General features: G+C 39.6%; 1 protein-coding gene across 1 annotated transcript; it reads right to left on the bottom strand.

The window, feature by feature from the left end:
• Nucleotides 1-382: 382 nt before the first annotated feature.
• ACADSB (acyl-CoA dehydrogenase short/branched chain) lies at nucleotides 383-18,723 on the bottom strand. Its single transcript, XM_050898986.1, has 11 exons — nucleotides 18,685-18,723; nucleotides 13,705-13,864; nucleotides 12,653-12,753; nucleotides 11,643-11,849; nucleotides 11,010-11,180; nucleotides 7,964-8,089; nucleotides 7,472-7,564; nucleotides 4,537-4,626; nucleotides 2,853-2,990; nucleotides 2,055-2,154; nucleotides 383-1,407 (listed from the first exon to the last, which is right to left on the bottom strand). The coding sequence occupies exons 1-11, from the start codon at nucleotides 18,721-18,723 to the stop codon at nucleotides 1,337-1,339; spliced, it is 1,296 nt and encodes a 431-aa protein (XP_050754943.1). The 3' UTR covers nucleotides 383-1,336.
• Nucleotides 18,724-20,490: the final 1,767 nt, after the last annotated feature.

Below are 20,490 nucleotides of genomic sequence, written 5' to 3' on the forward strand. Positions count from 1 at the left end.
GTTTTACAAAATTGTACTTGTTAAGTGTCATTTACCCTAGTTTTCCTAGAAAATCCTTTGGGAGTCTCAGCCTGTAACATTCTAAGCTCCACTTGAATCATCAGTGACTAGCAAGCTTTAAAAATGAGATTCTTCTAAGTCAGCCAAAACCAGAAAACCAATCCTTCCCTCCCAAAACCACTTGAAACAAATTGCCAATTACAGCAATTATAATGATTTTTCATATATTAAGCTTTCCGTCTCTTGATTCTTAGTTAATTAGTTCTCCAGCACTGAAGAGGTTTCTGCCGTAAATAAAATGTCTAATTTTAAAGTAAACAGAGAGGGATAAAAAAGCAAATACTTCTCAAAACGCCGCCCCCCCCCCCCCGAAGGAGAAAAACTTCACTAGAGAACCACTAACTTCCATGAGCGAGTTTTCTAGGCTGCAAATTAACAGTGCCTCCCTAACTCCCACAAAGGCTCTGAGGATTAAAGTTTGTAAAATGCACTGAACATGGAAAGGCCACTGTGAGGTAGTATCACAGCATTCCTATTACCTAGCTTATATCTCTGTCTTTTTGCAGAACTACTAGAGCTTTTTTAACCCCATTTCACAAAGATTTCAACTCAACCTTTTATGAAAGGAGAACTATAAATAGCCTCTTAGATTAAAACCCTTAACAGCTGAGAAGGCTGGAAAGGGAGGTAGATATTATCCACCTTTCAATACTACAAACTGGGGCTGGAAGGGCTTAATTACCAAGATATACTTAAGAACACACTAAGGGCTGCTATAAAAATTACTCCAATTACAGCAGCTCCACAGACTTCGCTCCACCTGGGAGAGAGGAAACCATCTCTTCTATCTCTTTCCACATACCTCTCCTCTACCCCATGCTAATAAAGAGCATCATGACCAAAGAGCAGCTTCACGCCATGCAACAGTTCTGCTGCCCGTGTAGAGTCCTTTCTCCCAGGTGGCTTAACAGAACCTTTCACACCAGGCAAGCCAAGCATTTGGCTTCTTTTGTTTTCCTTTGAAATCTGAAAGTGGAGATACGCTGTCTGCATAACCTAAGGCAACGAAATAATTTCAGCCAATGTATTACCTTAGAAGTGTCTCAGGCAGAAAGAGATACTTTCAACCCACGATTTGGATTTGAACGTGGAATTCATGATTTCACATGAATTACATACTCACTGCCCTGAAATGGGGAATTAATGGATTTCCTTATGATTTTGTCTGTGATGATGTATTCTTATTTATGATTTTTATAATTACAAATAAAAGTGTAATTCACAATGAGTGTTTAGTGAAATAATTTCCGTTAACAGTCAAGAAGTCCTTATGGTTTCAGTACTCCTGTGCTAAGCTTTTTGCAATGGTGCTCAACTGGATATTTGAAGTTCCTTCATATATTGTACCTGAAATCAGAAGAAAATAAATTAGAAGACTATAAAACCACAGTGAGTATATGAAGAGAGACCAAGATATCATTCTAACAGTCCAGTTAGAACGTTTACAATTATGAAGTGAAGCTTTACTGAGCAAGTTCTAGAAACAGAATTATTTACATAAATGTTCATATTTTATTATCTGCAACAATTAAAATACTCTTCTGCCGGTACAACATAATGACAAGACATTTTCCTGAAAAGCAATTCCTAAATAACCAACAAAAATTAAGTATTTACAAATGCTATCAGCAATAAAAGTCAAAGGGTAATATTGTTAGAAATGTCAAACTGTTAGGTCTGAGGATTATACTGCTAAACAAGGAAGTCTTGAAAATAAAACTCCACATAGATTCAGATCTTAAAGCCAAAGAAAGTATTTTCAATTTTTTTGAACTGCAGTTTTCTTAATAGAATGGGACACAATGTGTGTCTGTATAGCCTTACATACACAGGTATTTATACCTAAAGTTTTACCTTCTTATTTCTGAGCCTTTGAATCAGTGTTGATTACAGACTCACAGAAAAAATATCTTTAAAAATGAGCCAGTCATTCATCCCCAAACTTTAATACTACTAATGCTACAAGAAATACTTGTTAAGAAACTGTCACTCACCTATCTTGCAGTCACGATAGTACTTTTCTATTGGATAATTTTTTGTGAATCCAACGCCACCCATCCATTCAATACATTTACTAGTTGTCAGTGTTGCAACCTATGAAAATAGTTTCAGAGTTACAATTTCAGGCTTCAATTTCATGCAGGTGGTAGTAAATTTTATTCTTTGTAGCTCTTTAAAGTAAAAACAAAACAGCAATTAAAGCAGTTACTAGAACAAGTGGGAAGAGGAAGGACTGATACTTTTGTATTCATCTTGTTTATGCAAGTTATTTTAGAATAAAAATGACATTTTTCTCTAAATCAGAGGACATCAAGAATTCACTAACAGTTATTGCAATAGTTCATGTGCTGCACTATGAAAAAGACTAGCAGCAGTATGCAAGACAGCAATTACAAAGAGGCAGAAGCAATCCAGTTTTGAATCATATTAAGACTCACAGTTGCGACCAGCAGAGTTGAAATGGTCACAAATGAAGTCTCACCATGCTATTTCTCCAGCCACAAAAAGAGAATTCTGAGAAAACGAAATCTCTCTAGATGAGTGAAAATACTAATTCACTTTCTCTTTTAATGTTGTTGCTTGTTTTTCAAAATTTTATTTAGGGGCGTGAGCAGTTCATTTTTTGGTGGCCTACTTTACATTCCATACACGGACTGAGAATGATAAACGAGATAAAAGTACATCCACAGATCTCACGGCAAAACATGCATTAAAAGTTATACATTCAGTAACAGAAGAAATGTTTAAACAGCAGTGAAATAAATCCACTGAATAAAGAAACTGTAAGTTACCTCAGCAGCATAGTATTTGGCCATGCTTGCCTCCTTTATGAACGGCCTTCCTGTTTCCGCAAGACGGGCTGCGTTGTAGGTCAGCAACCTTGCTGCCTCCAACTGCGTGGCCACCTGAGCTATCTGGTGTTGCATCCCCTGTAATAAGCATGCCACAAGTCAGACAGAACAGTAGCTAGTACTCAAGTGGAATTTCTAGCAAGAACCACTCTTTTCACCAAGGAACATACCTATACTCTAAAATAAAAATACGAAATCTAGATGGACTAGTAACTACACATCTCTGCATCTATGACATCGACATTGGAAAACCTCTGGGCCACCAAAGTCCTTTCAGGAACCGCACTCCCATTTTCTCCTTCCCTCTTCTTGGATCCAGGAGTACTGGGGAACTTCTTGGCTGACTGGCTGGACAGGAGCGTCACCTATTTGCACCCGTGAATATCAAGGAAAATTTCAGCCAAATCTTAATGTTCTCCTCAGCACTGCAGAGACACGGGTAGGTCAAAACTGTATTTTTATTTTCCAGCTGTATATTGAGAGCATTCATACATTAACAACTCTAGTTCCCTGATGAGCTTAACCGAGAAAGACTTGAAAAAAGCACCTCAAATAAAGTGGGGAACTAGCAAGGTGACAACCACTTCTTCCCATGTCCCATAGCCATGAGACAAGAGTTAGGAGCAGCATAAAAGTATAGAGGCCATGACTGATGAATGGATTCAAGGGGAAGGAAAAAGGTGACGGAGCTCACATCTAAATGGTAGGTATTACAGAAGAATGCACTTATTTAAGGAGACCCAAACATTATGATGATTGAAAACGAACATTTAGTAGTCTAACTTGCTCCTAAAACACAATGAAATCTTTCATCTTATTAGAACATTAACACTGCTCCCTAAAATTTGCAAAAAATATATATGCAGGTCAAAATAACAAAATGATTTGGCAATTATAAATTCCATTTCCCATTCAAAAGACACAGTTCCAATAATTTCCTAGATATCTGTGGGTGCTTCCTAAAATTTGTATAAATTATGAGTAGTACTAATGTTCCTTCTCTTGAGCCGAGATGTAGGTTTCTTTTAACAAGAAAATTACTATAGTAATTACAATTATATATCTTTCTTATTAAACTATACATCATTTTTGCAACAAAGAGTCTTTTTCGTTTTAAGATACAGATATTATCATGAAAACTAAATGTCTTTGTGTAACACAGGAAATCTAATAATTCAATCAGTTTTCCTCATCTTTTTATAATTTCTAGTGTCTCCAGAAAAAGGCCTTCCGCTACACCTCATGAAAGGGTATAAAAACTGGAACACATTCAACATACTATGATATTAAAATCAGAAGAGAAAGGAGTTCCATGTGTATTATTTTCAAAGGCTGTCAATATGCTATCAAGCAAAAGGAGTTATGTTAATAATGTTTTGAAGTTTTAAATTATTTATATGATACTTGCAAAGGCACATAGCACTGAATTGATATATTTTATGTGGCAGATGAATGCTCATCTGAAATTCTTTTAAAAAATTCTTCTCAAATATTGAGAAGGAGAGACATGACACAAGGTGGAGCACAAATTATGCAAATCAGATTACTCATTTTACTGACTTCATCTACTGTGGTAACTACTACTTTCTTGGAGGAAACTTCTCATGTGTTCATTAACAAGTACCTGGAAATCGAATATGCTTTTCCCAAACTGGACTCTCTCCTTTGTATAGGGAATTGTATGGTCAAAACATCCCTGTGCCAGTCCTAACATCTGTAAGAAATAAGGCAAATGTTCAGTAAAAATTAGTTAATTGAATGCACCTAATAGAGAGGATAATAGTTGATCTTCTTCTGGTCAGGCAGTTCACTTTTGTAAAAAGCTTGGTATTCAGGAGAAAAGTTAAGTTTTCTTCCTACCTAGGGATTGCTAAAACTTACACAAAGCTAAAATAGCTTTATTGTATTTATTGAAATATAATAAACTTTCTATATAGCATCTCAAGAGCCAGAATTTTACAGTTATTAGACATATTGAGGTGAGTTACGACAAAAAAAAAAAAAAGAAGTTTGAGGAATAAGCCTATTCCATACTATTCCATTCCTGAAAGAAACTTTCCTACTATAGGCAAACATTTGTGAAAACACTATCACTACTTTTGGAACAAAACTTATGGGTCAACAGTGGTTGCACAAATATTAAGTATTTCTGGGAAAATTCTTAAGTACATGGGAAAATGACTGTAAACTAAAGATCTATAGATCTGCATTACAGTACTAAAGGAAAAATAATTTGAATGATTATTCAAAGCTATTTTCATAATCAAAATAATTTCTCATTTTATAGAAGACACTAGACTGTCAGAATTAGCAATTTATTTCAGAAGTTAGAAAATTAGCGTAGTGTAAGGAGAGACAACATTTCTTCCAGCATTTTATAGAAAAAAACCAACTCCGCAGAACAATTTTAGAAGACCCATTGTCTCTTCACACACTGTCTTCACTCAGCAGCGAAGACAGCAAAACACAATTGTTATCTTGGAGGACAGCATCTGGGAAAACTACACACGAACATTTATAAAGAAGTAACTCACATCTATGCTAGTGTTTGATTTGTTAGCCTCAAGAAACATTATTAAATCTGCAAAGTAAACTAGTTTTACATTTTTTTAACTACCAAATTTTGACAAGTGTATTCCATTCCAAACAAGATAGTAAAGAAAGGACCCTGCCTTTCATCTATCTTGGAATATATAGCTATTAGTAAATAAGATCAGTGGGTTTCATTATATAACTACCATCCACCTGAATGCATTCTACCTAGTTTCTTTCCTAGGAAAAACAAAGATAGCAAATTAGATTAGGGGCAGGATCAAACAAGGAAGAAAACAAAAAAGGGAAATGAATGGCATGAAGAACTATCAAAAAGCAAGGTAACATGGTAAAATTGGAATCTCATAAAACTTTTCTAAGTCAAGACAGGATACCACAATGTGGCAGTCAGCTGTCACATCAAGCAGCTTAGTCAAACTACTTTTAATGATGTACAAGAGCGTATGGGTATTTTTGGATAGACCCACATATTAAGCTGAAAGCCAAGGGCCCCAAGGAGATAAAAACATGACTCTGACTGGGTTCAGACATCTACTCCTTAATCATTAAAGGTTCTAGAAAAAAATCCACAATACATTGGAAAATGAGTATGTGGGAAAATAACATAAGAAAATAATGCAGTCTGCTGCTAATCAGCTGTATTACCAGATTTGTTGCCTTCTTATATAAACTCATATAGATGAACCAAATGTATCAACTTCAGCACCAGTAACAATATCTGCAGCTACTTTGCACTAAAACTATCTGAAACTGTTTTCACAGCCACAATTACATTTTATAAGATGTTCATTATCTTTTAAACCTATTACTACTGCAAAACTGAATTCAATACTACAGGGCTTTAGAACTGCTGTTCTTGTCCATTCAAGTACATTCCTCTTCATTTGAAGGTGCCAGGAAAGTAGTAACTAAGATATAACAACTACCTGACCTTAACTTTTAATTAGGTTATAAATGTAACTTGGAGTAATTAAGAGTAAAATCCAGACCATGTATTTTACTGCCAGAGCCTCTATATTATTTATATCTCTGGGAACAACGGGGCCCACAGCCCTAGTTTTTAAATGCCATATCAGACAAAGTTTAATCACAGATAATCTTTAGAAATGATGGAAAAGCCAATCCATTTAGCAGCATAGTATACTGCCATGTGGAAAGTCTAAATTTCATGAGGCCGATTACCTCTGGTCTGTCTGCAAACTAGGGCAAAAAATAAGGGAGGTTGGTAGTACAGACATATTACACCCTATACAGCACAACTACATCCACAACAAAGTAGAAAAAAAGAAAAGATTACTTTCAAAAGTAAATTAAAAATATAAAAACTTGTCATAAGTCATTTTATTATAGGGCTGAACCTGATTTCCACTCAAATCAGCAGCAATCGGAGATCCAAACTGAGTTTACAACAAAATACAACATTTTGAAGTAACTCCAAAGTCAGCAAATATTTTCCCCCAAGATGCCATAAGGTGCAATTTTCAAACACAACAATGAACTAGGACGCTTCTGCTATAAAAAAATCGTATTTATTTTAAAAATAAGTTGACTTTTAAAAACAAGTTGCTGGGAAAACATCAGTTAGGATAAGGTCACATTTGGCAATGCAATACAATCACAGTTGGAAGCATTAATATTATACATTTCAGTGTGTTATATTTTCCAAAGCTAGTTTTCTTTGTAAAATAAATTTGCATAATGGAAGATAAAAATGTTGATATATTTCAGTAGCAATAAGTTAACCACCAAAGACAAACTAATTGCCATTTAATGTTTTCTAAATCTATTGCTTGTGTCACCGAAGGAGAATTTTACCATTTACAGTTGTTTCAGTATTTTACAGTAACTTAGATACAGGAATAGTGACATCTAGTGGCAACTTCGTTTTTAATTAAGTATTTTCTAAATAGTTTATTCTTATTAGCTTTAAATATTTTGTAAATGTCAATCCAAATTCAAAGTTATATACTGGTTGTATTTGTATTGTATTAAACAAAATTACCCACCTGTGCAGCGATACCTATTCTGCCGGTATTTAGCATTCCAATTGCATACTTATAGCCTTGTCCAACCTGTCCCAGGATATTGGTCTCAGGAACCTAAAGAATAAAACCACTCAATTATTCCTCTTCTATTCTGCTTTGCAACTGCTAGTACGGTTCACAGGTGAATCAGTGTACATGTTTTATTTAATGTTCCTCATAAGTGAAGGCGTAAAACATAAACCAGACATTTGATTCCTAGAATACCTGATTAGAACATTTCCTGATACATGTGATTATAAACTGATGATTGAGAAAAACTGCATCAAAATTTAAGAAACCCAACCCCCCTCAAGACTTCTGTGAAAGAATAGGGAGGAAAAAGTTAAAATATGCCAAACAATCAGTATGTCTAAGGAAAAAAATATTGGGAATTTAGTTAACATTCTTTCCTTATATGTGGTCAAGTTCCAATATACACAAATTATGCTTCAATAGCTAAATAACTTACAATACCTTAACATTTTCAAATGTTACTGGGCAGGTAGAAGACGCTCTGATTCCAAGCTTGTCCTCCTTCTTCCCTACATGTAGTCCCTCTGTGTTGCGATCTACTATGAAGCATGTAATTCCCCTGTATCCCTAGGATGAATTAAAAAATAATCAAGAACTGTTTTTTATACTAATATGACCAAATGGTGGTCTAAATATCTCATTCCAATAGTGAAATTTTACACCTGCTTAATACTATATTACTAAATAAAACACTGGCACTGTCATCTGTTCCTTCTATGTCTGCTAATTATGGTTTAACAAAGGCCAGAGATACCTTCCTATTAAAATATTCCATGTGGAAAACATAATGAGAACAACCTTAAAAGTTCTCTTGATAAGACAGGGGATTGGTATTATGTAAATGAAACAGACAGGACTGTGGTGCCTGTCTATACTGGAAATCACTGGGAAAGCAAGTTATTGCTGTGCAGTGAAGTTACTGCTTGCTGTTGGAACATATGTCACAGTCAAACAATGGACTGCAAGAAGACATCGGGTATCTTTAGTCTAAAATGGTCAAACGAATAATGGCTCTAAACCCATCTGTCAGATGATTCCATAGGATGCAAGATTTTACTTAAGCCCAATTACTTCAGCTACTCTTCTCACGGAAGGCTGCATATATACTCTTCCTTCTAAGGTTGTCCACAGTAAGAGCATGGACTGATGAGACTGGTGTCACTGGGAACTGTGCTTGAATATTCAAAGTGCAGCATAATTCTAAGTATTATAACAGACCTAATCTAACACCCAGACTTGGTGCACACATTCTCCTTGTGATTCCAGTTTGCAGAACATTGGTATCACTGTCTCTTCACTTTAGAGAGGTAGTGGGAATATAATTAATAGTCTGAAATCATTACAATGGTTGTTATCAAAAAGCTCAAAGAGTTGATTCGGTATTCAGATACTGATCTGGACAGGACACTAAATAATGCACGTGACAACACATAGATTGTATAGCCAATCTAAATTCTGGCATCTCCTACATACACGCTTACAATCTTCACATCTTTGACACCTTAAACTAGATTCTTGAAGTACAGAACGGTGATTCCTGATAGCTGTCACTTCCTCTTTTTTCCTCTGTGTAATTCTTATTCCCAATGCTCTCTCCTTTCCACCACCCATTCTTGCTCCCTCGGCATTTCCCCCAGCCAGAACCACAGCAGTGTCTCTTATGCAACATACTACAAAGTCCATGAGACACAAATGCGAGGTGTTCCTGGCCATGTTTCCATCTCTTCCTGTCCTGAATGTCCACAGCACCTTCTCTCACTAAAAGGGTGACACTGAGAGGCAGGAAAAGTCCTGTGGTTCTTCTGGAAGAGCTGCCTCTTATTAAAGATGAGGCTGCTGTTTCAATCTCACCTCAGTGACAGCCCATCTCACGAAATGGGAGCTGCTAGTGCAGAATGTACATTTCAGTACACAATTCTACGCTGGTCTGTTCTCTCATTTATACTGACATCAACTGTTATTTAATCTTTGAGCAGCATTGACTTTTAATCTCCTTCTTGAGTATTTAAAAGCAAATTTCTAAGTTTAAGCAGATGTCCTGCTTTCAGCTGGGATAGAGTTAATTTTCTTCCTAGTAGCTGGTACAGTGTTATGTTTTGGAGTTAGTATGAGAATAATGTTGATAACACACTGATGTTTTAATTGTTGCTAAGTAGTGTGTATTCTAAGGTGACGATTTTTCAGCTTCTCATGCCCAGCCAGCAAGAAGGCTGGAGCGGCACAAGAAGCTGAGAGGGGACACAGCCAGGAGAGCTGACCCAAACTGGCCAAAGGAATATTCCATACCATATGACGTCATGCCCAGTATATAAACTGGGGGGAGTTGGCTGGGAGGGGCAGATCACTGTTTGGGAACTAAGTGGGCATCGGTCGGTGAGTGGTGAGCAACTGCATTGTGCATCACTTGTTTTGTATATTCTAATACTTTTATTATTGTCATTTTATCATTATTATTGTCATTATTATTATTTTCTTCCTTTCTGTCCTATTAAACTCTCTTTATCTCAGCCCACGAGTTTTACTTTTTTTCGATTCTCTCCCTCATCCCACTGGGTGGGGGGAGTAAGCGAGCGGCTGCGTGGTGCTTAGTTGCCAGCTGGGGTTAAACCACGACAGCAGACAATGTATTATATGTTTTTAAAATGTTACACTAATACAGAAACAACTCCAGATTATACGGCAATGTGCAGCACTTAACAAATATAAAAACTGGCTTATCAAATATATTTTCATTGTATGTAGTACTCAAATCACCCACCAGCTTGTGAAGAAATGAATAAAAACTCAGAAAGAGACACGATGTTCAACTGTTCAATACAATGAAAGAAAACCCCTTCTTCTCATTTAGCCAAAACCTGAAATTTTAATTTAAAAAATAATTATCTTCAAGTTAAATTTTTAAGAAAGAGATAGTGGAAGAAGTTTAAAAAATAAATAAAAGTTTTAAACAATTCAGTTTTGTATTTGGTTATCACTCTACCGTATTGGTATAGTACACTTTAAAGCCTACAGTTGACTTTTCTGAATCTACTGCCTACATCCAAATTGGTGACAAAACTTGAAACATGCATACGCAGCTATGTATTTTTTTGCCTGAACATACGTTGCTGTTGTATTGTTAGTTTTCCAGTGCATGTAGTCTAAGCTCTATTTTGCCTTTCAACAACAGCAAGTTGTCAGTCAAGTCAGAAGGGCTGGAAAGACTTAGACTATCTGTTCTTCCGTTACTCAGAATAATACCAATGCATGCTGTGCTCTTCATCTAAGCAATTATGATTTTGACATTTTTATTTTCCCTGGTGGGAGGAATTTAATAAATTGCTCAGCAAGTTCTCAGTTTTTGTTGGGAAATATTTTTAAAGGTTTGCTGTCAGCTAGGAAAAGGTTCAAAGAATATTAACCTTTAACATCAGATTATTAATATAAAATCCATAGTTTCATATATCTTCAGCTGTCACTGAAATGCAACTATTCTTTAGCAACTTACTAAGGACGGATCTGTATTTGCCATCACAAAGAAAACTCCTGCGTGTTCTGCTAAGCTAATCCACATCTTTGAGCCATTGATAATATAGTAGTCTCCTTTCTTTTCAGCCCGAGTCTTCAAAGAAAAAGCATCACTGCCAGATCCAGCCTCCGAAAGACAGAAACTGCCTATCTGTCAATTGAAGGGAAAAATTCATTTTAATTTTTACTGAACATATAGGCACAACATATAACAAATTCTGCAATGAAAATAGTTACAAACAAGCACAAGTCTCTTAAACTCAAACATTTTAACCTACTGCATCACAGTAACTAAGTTTTAGACACGGAGATCAAGAATAGAAACACTATGTAATTACACATCTCTCAAAGTCAACTGCTTTAAAGTTCTTTTCCATAGTAAATTAAAATTTAATGAAACTAATAAGCGCCTTTCCACTTTTACCTCTCAGGTACTGATGACAGGACGTACCTATATCACCACAGATCTCAGCTCTAACCAGTGTTTCAAACTTAATACATATTTTCCAATGCTGCAGTCACCCATTTAGTTACTGAAAAAACCCACCCCACTAACATTACTTAACTATTAAAAATTATACTATAGTTTTAGTAAAGTGAGAATTTGACTCACTGTATCTTTAGCGACTCTGGGCAAGTAAGTTCTCTTTTGTTCTTCTGTTCCATATGTGGTAAACAACTTATTTGTTAGTGTATTTTGGAGTTCACATAGAAGAGCTACAGCTGGATCAACTTTGGCCAATTCTTCTACCACCAATATGACTGAGAAAAGTGATGCTCCAGTTCCTCCATATTCTTCCCCAAGCTCAATACTCATCAGCTGCAATGTAAAAGAGGCAAATAGATCAATCTGTTGGTTCCTGTCAACAACTTTAGTCCAAGCTGATACTTAAGAGATTAAAATGAAAACCACAGAATGTAAGTATTTCCAGATCCTTCCCCAAAGACCTGTTCTCCTTCAATACCCTTAACAAACTGACAATTCTTCACAGAAGTTGATAGTCAATTCATGCAAGAAATAACTAATGTGTGCAGTACACAGGCCAATCATCACCCTAATTCGATTACATTTTCCAGAACAATTGCAATCTCAACAGAGTCTAATTTTTAGAGTTGTCGTTGTACAAAATGACATTCTAAACAGAGACAAGCTTTAGATTTGATAGTAGGAAAGGCTAAAATTGAAGCCAGGAATGATCAACAGGATATCTGCAACACAAGTCCTTGTGGTTGGCCAGTAAGGACATAAAGAACTCCTGATACTCTTTTCCAGCAACACTTAGAGTCATGCTGGTTCTAGCATTCTACGCAATTATGTTTATTCAATTAAAAATAAAAAGGGTGGGGGGAGGAAGACAAGGAACTCAAAGATAAGATGAAGAATGTGGTATGGGAGAGGGAGAGATGGAAAGAATATTACAGTAAAAGATGGAGAGTGATAATGCAGTAAAAAAGAAGAGAAAGTTGCCTTGCTGTTGATAAATTCAAAATTTTTAATGATTCACTAGTTCATTTGACTTATACTCCTCAATCTTTTAATCAAAAAATCTGAAAAGCGCACAGCTAGAGATTCATAAAATGACGTCACTTTCTGAATAAAAGATTAAGTAAAAGTGTGCAGACCCCTTGTTCAAACAATCCTTGTATTACAGAGTCTTCCATTTTCGAATTCTCATCCATTTTTTGCACCAAAGGTGCAACTCGTTCCTGAGCAAATTTTGTCACTGTAGTGAAGAGAAGAAAGAAAGCGTGTAAGTATTCTAACACTCTCCTTGAAGATCAATATAACAGTAATGTGGTACTTCTGACAGGTTATGTGTGTACTCCCTGACTCTCCCAGACAAGTTAATAAAAGGACAAAAAGTTGCCCAAGTGAAACAAGGTAATGTGCCACAAGGCTCAATTATAACTGCTTTCTGAACTCAGCTACAACTCAAAACTGAAACAAGTGTTTCCTATAAATTCAGAAACTTTAAAAGCATCTCAGTGACACTTATGTAACATTGGTTGACCAAAAAAAAAATCATATAAAATATTTCAAATACATCCCTTATTTGGTTAGCTGTATTGTATTTCTTTACAAATTAAACCTGCAGTTTGGGAAGATGGTCTCAGGCTTTAACACGTGTTACTTTGAGTGCACAAAATCCTGTAAGACTGTTTCTGTTTAATCGGAGCCTTTTATAAGCTCTCTCCCAGAGGTGCAGGTCCTCACTCTTTCACCTTTGCTCTGAGGATCCCTTCTGAAACACTGTCTTCTTCGTGCAGGCCTGGCTGCATGGCAGACACTCACATCACATCTGTCACCATTCTGGGTATACCTGAAATCTCTGAAAACCAGCCGGAGCAGTTAACTGTAGCTGAACTAAACACTTCAGAAAGGGCACGAGTCAATGCCAGGCAACTTCACTTCTGCGACAGCAACAGTTTTAAACAGTTAATGTTTATTTATGCAGAGTAAACAGCACTGTGGTATGTGGAACTGTGCCATGGTAACATGGAAAAAGAACATTACATTTTTCTCCTGTGAACGAAAGCAGTTTTAAAATGAAGCACAATCCCACATAACAATCTCTACATTTAACTAGAATTAAATAATGAAAAGAAATTTTTAAGCTAAAAATATCCCTTCTAGTTAGACATTTCTGAATTTTAACTACACAGATAATAGGTACCCATATTTTTCAGCATCGCCTCCTCTTCGGTGAATGTTTGAAGCGGAGCGCAGACAACTCCATCACTGGCTAGATTTGGCATGAGTTCCGATTTGGAGGATCTAAAGACACACGGAGAAGCCCTCCAAGGAGCCAAGTACGCTGGCATGCTTCTCAGCTGCTGACAATAAATACAGAACATGCAAACAGTTAATAGAATTTGTATTTGTATACAGACAGCAATACACAATTTTACCCAGTGTTTTTATTCAGTAAATGATTAGGAAATATAACGTACATTCAATGTCTAGTTTGAAAGTTTTTGAGAAGATAAAACCCCCCAGTGTCCTAAAAGAAAATATCCTTTAATGACTCTTCTTTTAACCCCAAACAATTTTCTTTCTGGAAGTTTGCTAACACAATGTTATTCTACAAAGTATTCACAAACATTAATTTTAGTCAATTTTGGTGTTTGCAGCAAATAAACCCTGCAGACAGTATTTATTTTTATAGATGATTTTGCAAGTCTGCTGCAATATTCATAGTAGTAAGTGTATATTTTGATAGAATTAATATCTTCATTAACAAACATGATAAGAGTAAACGTGAAATAGACATATGAATGTTTTTTACAGAAGACCTGCCAACTTTAATGATAGACTTAGCTCTCTCCCTGGTTTTCTAGGGACCAGCAACTCTTGTTTCTAAAGCAATCTGATAGCACTTCATCTGAGTTATTGGTATTTTTCTGTGAAAGGGCATAACTTTTAACACCACTGTGGATTTTTTGTATTCAAACTGAGTTCTTATCCACCACTTAATGATTTTCAGAATGAGCACAGATTTCATAGACAAAGCCCTGGCATTTGAATGCCTCTGTACAGTTAATTTCTATATAGTTAGTTTAAATCCTACAGTTAGTATGTTGATAGTACTACGTAACTAATAATTAATGTGTCTTATTTGGTTGATTTATTTAAAAAGTACAGGAAGGAATTAAAATTGAGTAATTTATGCTTAACCTCTCCCCATTTGTCCATGACACAACAATTTCAAATGATATCAAGAAGCATTGGTTATCGAACCAAGAGAGCAGAGGTATTACAGAGCGTTTTACTATAGGGGAATGGCATTAAGCATATTTGGCAAAAGTCACAAAAACGAACAGAACAGATAGTGGCTTTTGGGAGCAAGCTACGCACAGTGATTGTCAGGTGGGTGGACATAGATAACATGACAGGTAATTAGTTTTGTACCTCGGAGAACTATAAACTACTTAGCGTTCAAAGACTTACTCAAGTTGGTAACAGCAGGCTTTAGAAAGGAATGCATTTGGTTTGAAAGTTAATATACTTTCCAACCACAGAGTAATTTCTTAGGATTTTAAAGGAAGTTAGCATAATGAATATGATCTGGCTCAAAAAGTAACAGGCTAACAGTAGCTAAACTGCTGCAAAATGTATTCCTGAAAAGCAGTATTGAAAAAAGCACAGTTTGACTGACTGATCTCAAAAGAGGCAAGACAGAAAAATGGCTTTGCTCTCACAGCTCCCAAAACCCAACTTATTCTGTGGCTAACATCTACAGATCAGACCTTTGCTACAGATTTCTGTCACTTCTGCCATGTCAGTCTAAAGTGTGGAGATATTAATGTCTTACCAAGACAACTGCTGACACAAACCCCCAGTAGAGACGCATCTGTGCCATAAAAATAATGTATATATGAGCATATGCCTGCCAACATACATTTTTGCCAGCACACACTCTTAACCCCACAGTGAGCCGACCGACTGACTGTGCCGTAACCAGACTGCTATTTAGCTCACAGAACGCAGGACAATTTTGCAATGCACACTGTGATAGCAGCATTCCTTAAAAAACAGCAGAAACTTTGGGGTCAGGAAGTAAAAATTCCTTTGATCCTTCTAATAATTCACTCTCTTTCATGTTGGCTTTCAACACTTGTCATCTCCCTGGCTGAAGAACTGATGTAAAACAGATCTACGGACTCTTTTTGTCTTAGAGGCAAGATGCATAAGTCTATTACAGTAACGAAACTCCAACTTCAGCACAACCCATCACGCGTGACAAAAAACCCCCAGTAAGACGTCATAATATAGAAAACAAATATTGTTGTGAACATTCAATGTTCATTCACATTCAACACCCCTGGTCACATAAAACAAATACTGACTAGTGGGGCTGATTCATGAATACAGTTTGGATGATCAGCAATAGATGCAACACTTTCAAATGAAGACTAAGTTACTGGAGTCACGGTAGGCCTTCACAGAAAAACCAAACAGGAGTTGCCTTGATAGAGATAAAATCCAAGGCACCCATGTTCTGGAAGCTGTCAGTCAGGAATGGATTATTTGCAGAACATCCAGCTATGGCAGGGTCACTCAACACTCAGATGTACAAACATCCACCTGTGCAAGTCTACATTCTTAGCAAGGTCTGAGAAGGAAAAACCTAAGTATAAACATACACACACACACACACATTTAACACAGTATGCTTCCTGAGCAGTTATAGGATTACAAGTCACACATACTTCCTGCTTCTTCCACTACTTTATTTCCAAGTACAAAGAAAAGCGCATTTTTCTTTCATGGTGGCATAACCACAGATGAATCACTGAGAATATTTCACCAGTACTGACCAAGAGCTGTCAGGAAAAATGCACAGTGCCTTCTTAAGAATACAAAACTTTTTGAAAAGCTGCAAGTAGGTACACTGAGTAGGAATAAGCCACCACTGTTGAAACAACAACTGGTAGTACTCTGGGATTACCTCTACTTTCATTTGATGGCACCTGACACTTGGATGTGGAATTATCGACCACGCAGGTGAACATATCACTAAACGCATGCAGAGGACTCTGCTCCATGCAAAGTGGGAAGTACAGATCTTGTAGACCACAAAAAAATACACAGATTTTTCTCATATGCTTTCATGAAAATGGGAAGCTGGACAAACTTGATTAAAAGCAGTTCAGCAAGCTCAAACACAAGTGCAGGGGGCTATATCAGCAGAGGTGACCTGCCAAACGCTGGCTAGCAAGTAAAAGCTTTGAAACACAATAAACAGCTCAGTGTTTGTTAGAGGTTACAGCCGTTATAGCAGGCCTGCTCTTGGCAACAATGCCAAAGGCTTTGAGAAAGTTAGCACTCATGGGAACTGTCCCTTCGTTCACTTCCCCTCCCTCAGTAGAAACCACCCCAGGCTTTCTCCCCTCCCCAGAGCTCTTGGGGGCTCTTCCACTGCAACCAACCCACTTGAGAGTGGCAGAGAAAGGTGTCCTACCGCGGCAGGAGAAACAAAGGCAGCCCTTAGCGTACGTACGCACGCAGACACGGTTTGATAAACGCTTGTTCGATACCTGATTGAGATGGTGCTAAAGGACAAAAGGAATATTCTTAACAAGGTTACCTTGAAAAGTCTTAAAACCAGTAGCATGGCCCCAAGGGATGGGACCTACATTGGCAACACCCACACACAGAGCAGTGACCCACAGGTATGCCAGAGTAATAGCACAGTGTAGAAATGATGTCTTATTTCAACATTTAGAGTAAAAAAAAAAAAAAATCAACTCACTACATTATTGTTTACATTTTTATTCTTAGAAGTCATGCAGTCATACAGTATCACTAACTTTCAGATAGTTATTTAAAGTGCATGTATGTTACTCAAATGCTTTGATACTGCTTCCCTGCTTTTTTTCCTCTTTTTCTGTAAGTAAGATTATGATTTACACTGCTACAAGATTCAGACTGCTTGCCCTACTAAACACATGTATTTGAAAATTGGTCTCTGGGTTGCTGATAATATTGATTTTTCTGTTTATCTCAATTCTTACCGCCACCTCAGCTCCTTAAAGATCAGTTCTTTTGGTTTCCTTCTGTTTGTTTTACAATCTAAAACGACATTTTAATGCTGGTGGACCTGGCAGCAGCATTAAGATATAAATAAAAAAAGGCCAAAGCAATATATTTTCCTAAGCTCACTTTCCTTTCCTTGATGACTTCCGCTTCTGTATCTGTCCTAGCTGGCTTCCAGACATCTCCTATTTCTCAGCAGAGAAGCTCCACCACAGGAAGCTTGCTTGCCATCGTTTATGGGGTTGGTTTTCTTTATTTCAATTGGCACAACACACCCACAAGCTGCCATGAGAAGGTCCCAGGCCAGCATGTCTTCTCCGCACAGTAAAAGCCTGTGTGTGGCACAAACCCAGGTTTTCTGCTTGTTTTGTCTTTCGACTACCCCTACAGTGCCACAATTCTGTTTAGATAAGTAAAGGAGACATCAGAGCACCTCTGCTGCTAGAACCGTGCTCTCTCTCCTCACAGGCATGTCAGCCACGGGCTGCTCCAACTACCAGCCGTTTCACAAGACTTGCAAGAACTTTTCGGAGCAAGACGTTACCTCATACCGCCCTCCATACAAAAACACGCCAGACAGAAGGAGAAGAGGGCTTTCCAAACCCACCCTCACCCCCCCGCAGCGCTGCATCTGAACCGGCCGCGCAGACCCCGCACCCCGCCAACTCCGAGCCCCAGCGAGCGCCTCCCCGGGGGCCGTTGCGGCGACGGGCGGCCGCGCCCCCGGAGCCGCCCTCGTCCCCAGCAGACCGCAACCCGTGGCGAAGGCAGGCGGAACGCGGCTCCCCCTTCACCACAGGCGGGACTGGAGAGCCGTGTAACGGACACGCGGGGGCCTCCTCGGCAGCGCCGCGCAACACACGGCCCCCACCGCGGCGCTCGGCGGCCCCTCGGCAGCCTTAACCGGCGGTCTGAGGTGAAAGGAAGCGAGAGGTGAGGCGGGATCCCCCCGCGCGCGGAGCCCCCGGCCCGCCGCTCCCTCAGGCGCCCGGCGGCCCCGGCGTCGCCCTGACAACGGGCGCGGCCGCACCCGCAGGCTCGGCAGCACCGGGGGACGCCGGCGCCCCGGTAGGAGAGGGGGCCCACCCCTCTCCCGCGCTCAGGCGCCCCGCTTCACCTTCGCGCAGCTCCTCAGCCAACCTCCCGCCGCCGCCATGTTGGCACCCGCCGCGGCCCGTCCCGCCCCCGCGACGCGAGGGCCACCGCCCCCCCCCCCCCCCCCCCCGCCCGCCGGTGCGCGCGCAGCGCGGCGCCCGGCGGGCCACGCCCCCGGCGCGGTCTCGCGAGGCTGCGGTGGGCCGGGCCGGGCCGCGGGAGACACAACAAACATGGCGGTGGCGACGGCGGCGGCGGGTGGCGGCCGTGGCGCGGGGCGGCGGCGGTGAGTAGCGCCCTCTCCCCGCCGTGAAGGGGGCTTCGGCGGCAGCACGGCCCGCACACCTTCCGGGTCGTCGTCGTCGGCAGCGGCAGCCGTGACACGCCTGCCCGGCGGCCGCGGGGTCTCCGCTGGGGCCTCCCTTTGACGTGAGGGGGGGGCCGGGCGGCGGGGGCGCCTCGCGGGGGAGGCTGCTCTCGGCTCCTCCGGCGGAGCGGGCGGGGAGAGCCATGCCGCCCCGCCGGGAGCGGGGGGCCGGGTCAGCCGGTGCAGCCTTTCGGGGGGGGGGGCGGGCGGGCGGGCGGGCGGGCACACCCGGGTTTAAAGCGGAGGTCTCCCGTGGCCGTGTCGCTTCCCGCCCACGCGTGAAGGCGGCGTGGGTCGGAGAAAGGTGGAGGAAAGGCGAGGGTGTTCGTACACAGCCTGGCGTGGAAAGGGGGTGGCGGAGCAACCGGCGGTTTCCCGTGGCTGATGACAGGTCGTGGGGCTCGGCCCGGCAACCGCCAACGCTGCGGTTCCTCCTCCCCTTCCCACGCGCAAAACTCCTTGAGAAGGGGCAGGAATGGTTTGGATAGAGTTTGGGATCCTTCCTCCTTCGTTATTTTAATTTTAAGCCATTTGCGCTGGAAAAGATGAGACTGGGGCAGAGAGATCCCCCCCCTTTTTTTTCCTTAATTCCTCGAAAGAAAACAGGATACATACATGTCTTGTAGTCATTTTATTCTCTTATAATTACTGCAGTATGAGTTCTTACTGTGCGTGTGTTAAACTAGTGGTTTTACTGTGTCTGAATTATTTTCTTTAGCAGAATTCTTTAGGCAAAATATTTATGATGCCTTTCATCCTAGCACATCCTATGGCGCTTCTTAGACAATAAACTTAGTACACATCAGCACTGTAACTAGTGCTAAATCCAGAAGTTGCGCCTGTATAGAAAATGAATAACCAGTGTTCTACCCGTCAGTGTGTAAAGCTGGAGGAGATGTAGTTGTCTATGCAGAAAATGTTCTGTACAAGTAGAAGTTGAGGAACATCTGGTGTGATCAGCCCATTCGAGTGTGTGAAACGTGAGCTGGTCTGCTCAGGTTTCTAATAATTAGAATTGCATTTACTAGTTTGCAGTAGTGACATAGCAAGAATCTGATCTGTATCGTTCTTCCCTGAAAAGGAGAACTGCTGGTTGTATATCTATAACAAATACCGCATAAAATCACAAAAGGTTCTTTTGTGCATACAAATATAGAGGTTTGAGGTGCTGCTTAAATTGTGGCAACTTACCTACATTGACATAAAAAAAAGGATGAATGTTTTCAAATTAAATCGATGAGGTAGAGAAAGGAAGTTTTATGCAGCTGATCACCAAAATAATGTCTTTTCTCCAATCAGATTTTTAAAATTTTGTGTAATTTTCTTTAAAAATGAAATGTCATTATAAAAGTAATCAATCAAATAAGGTTTTTGTGCCTTACACAAAGGCATACACAGATTCTTCTGTGAAAATATGGACCTTTAACGTTGTTTCATGTTGAACCATTCAACATTTAGAAT

The sequence above is a fragment of the Gymnogyps californianus genome, chromosome 6, assembly GCF_018139145.2.
Source record: "Gymnogyps californianus isolate 813 chromosome 6, ASM1813914v2, whole genome shotgun sequence".
Lineage (NCBI taxonomy): Eukaryota > Metazoa > Chordata > Aves > Accipitriformes > Cathartidae > Gymnogyps > Gymnogyps californianus.

Bases quoted from the DNA above. Each gene is read 5' to 3' on its own strand.
- ACADSB (XM_050898986.1), bottom strand. From the start codon at position 18,723: ATGGCGGCGGCGGGAGGTTGGCTGAGGAGCTGCGCGAAG. The intron at 13,865-18,684 runs GTGAAGCGGGGC...ATTTATTGTCAG, and splicing joins GGCTGAGGAGCTGCGCGAAG to CAGCTGAGAAGCATGCCAGC. The intron at 7,565-7,963 runs GTATTGTAAGTT...TTTATTCTTTAG, and splicing joins TAACATTTGAAAATGTTAAG to GTTCCTGAGACCAATATCCT.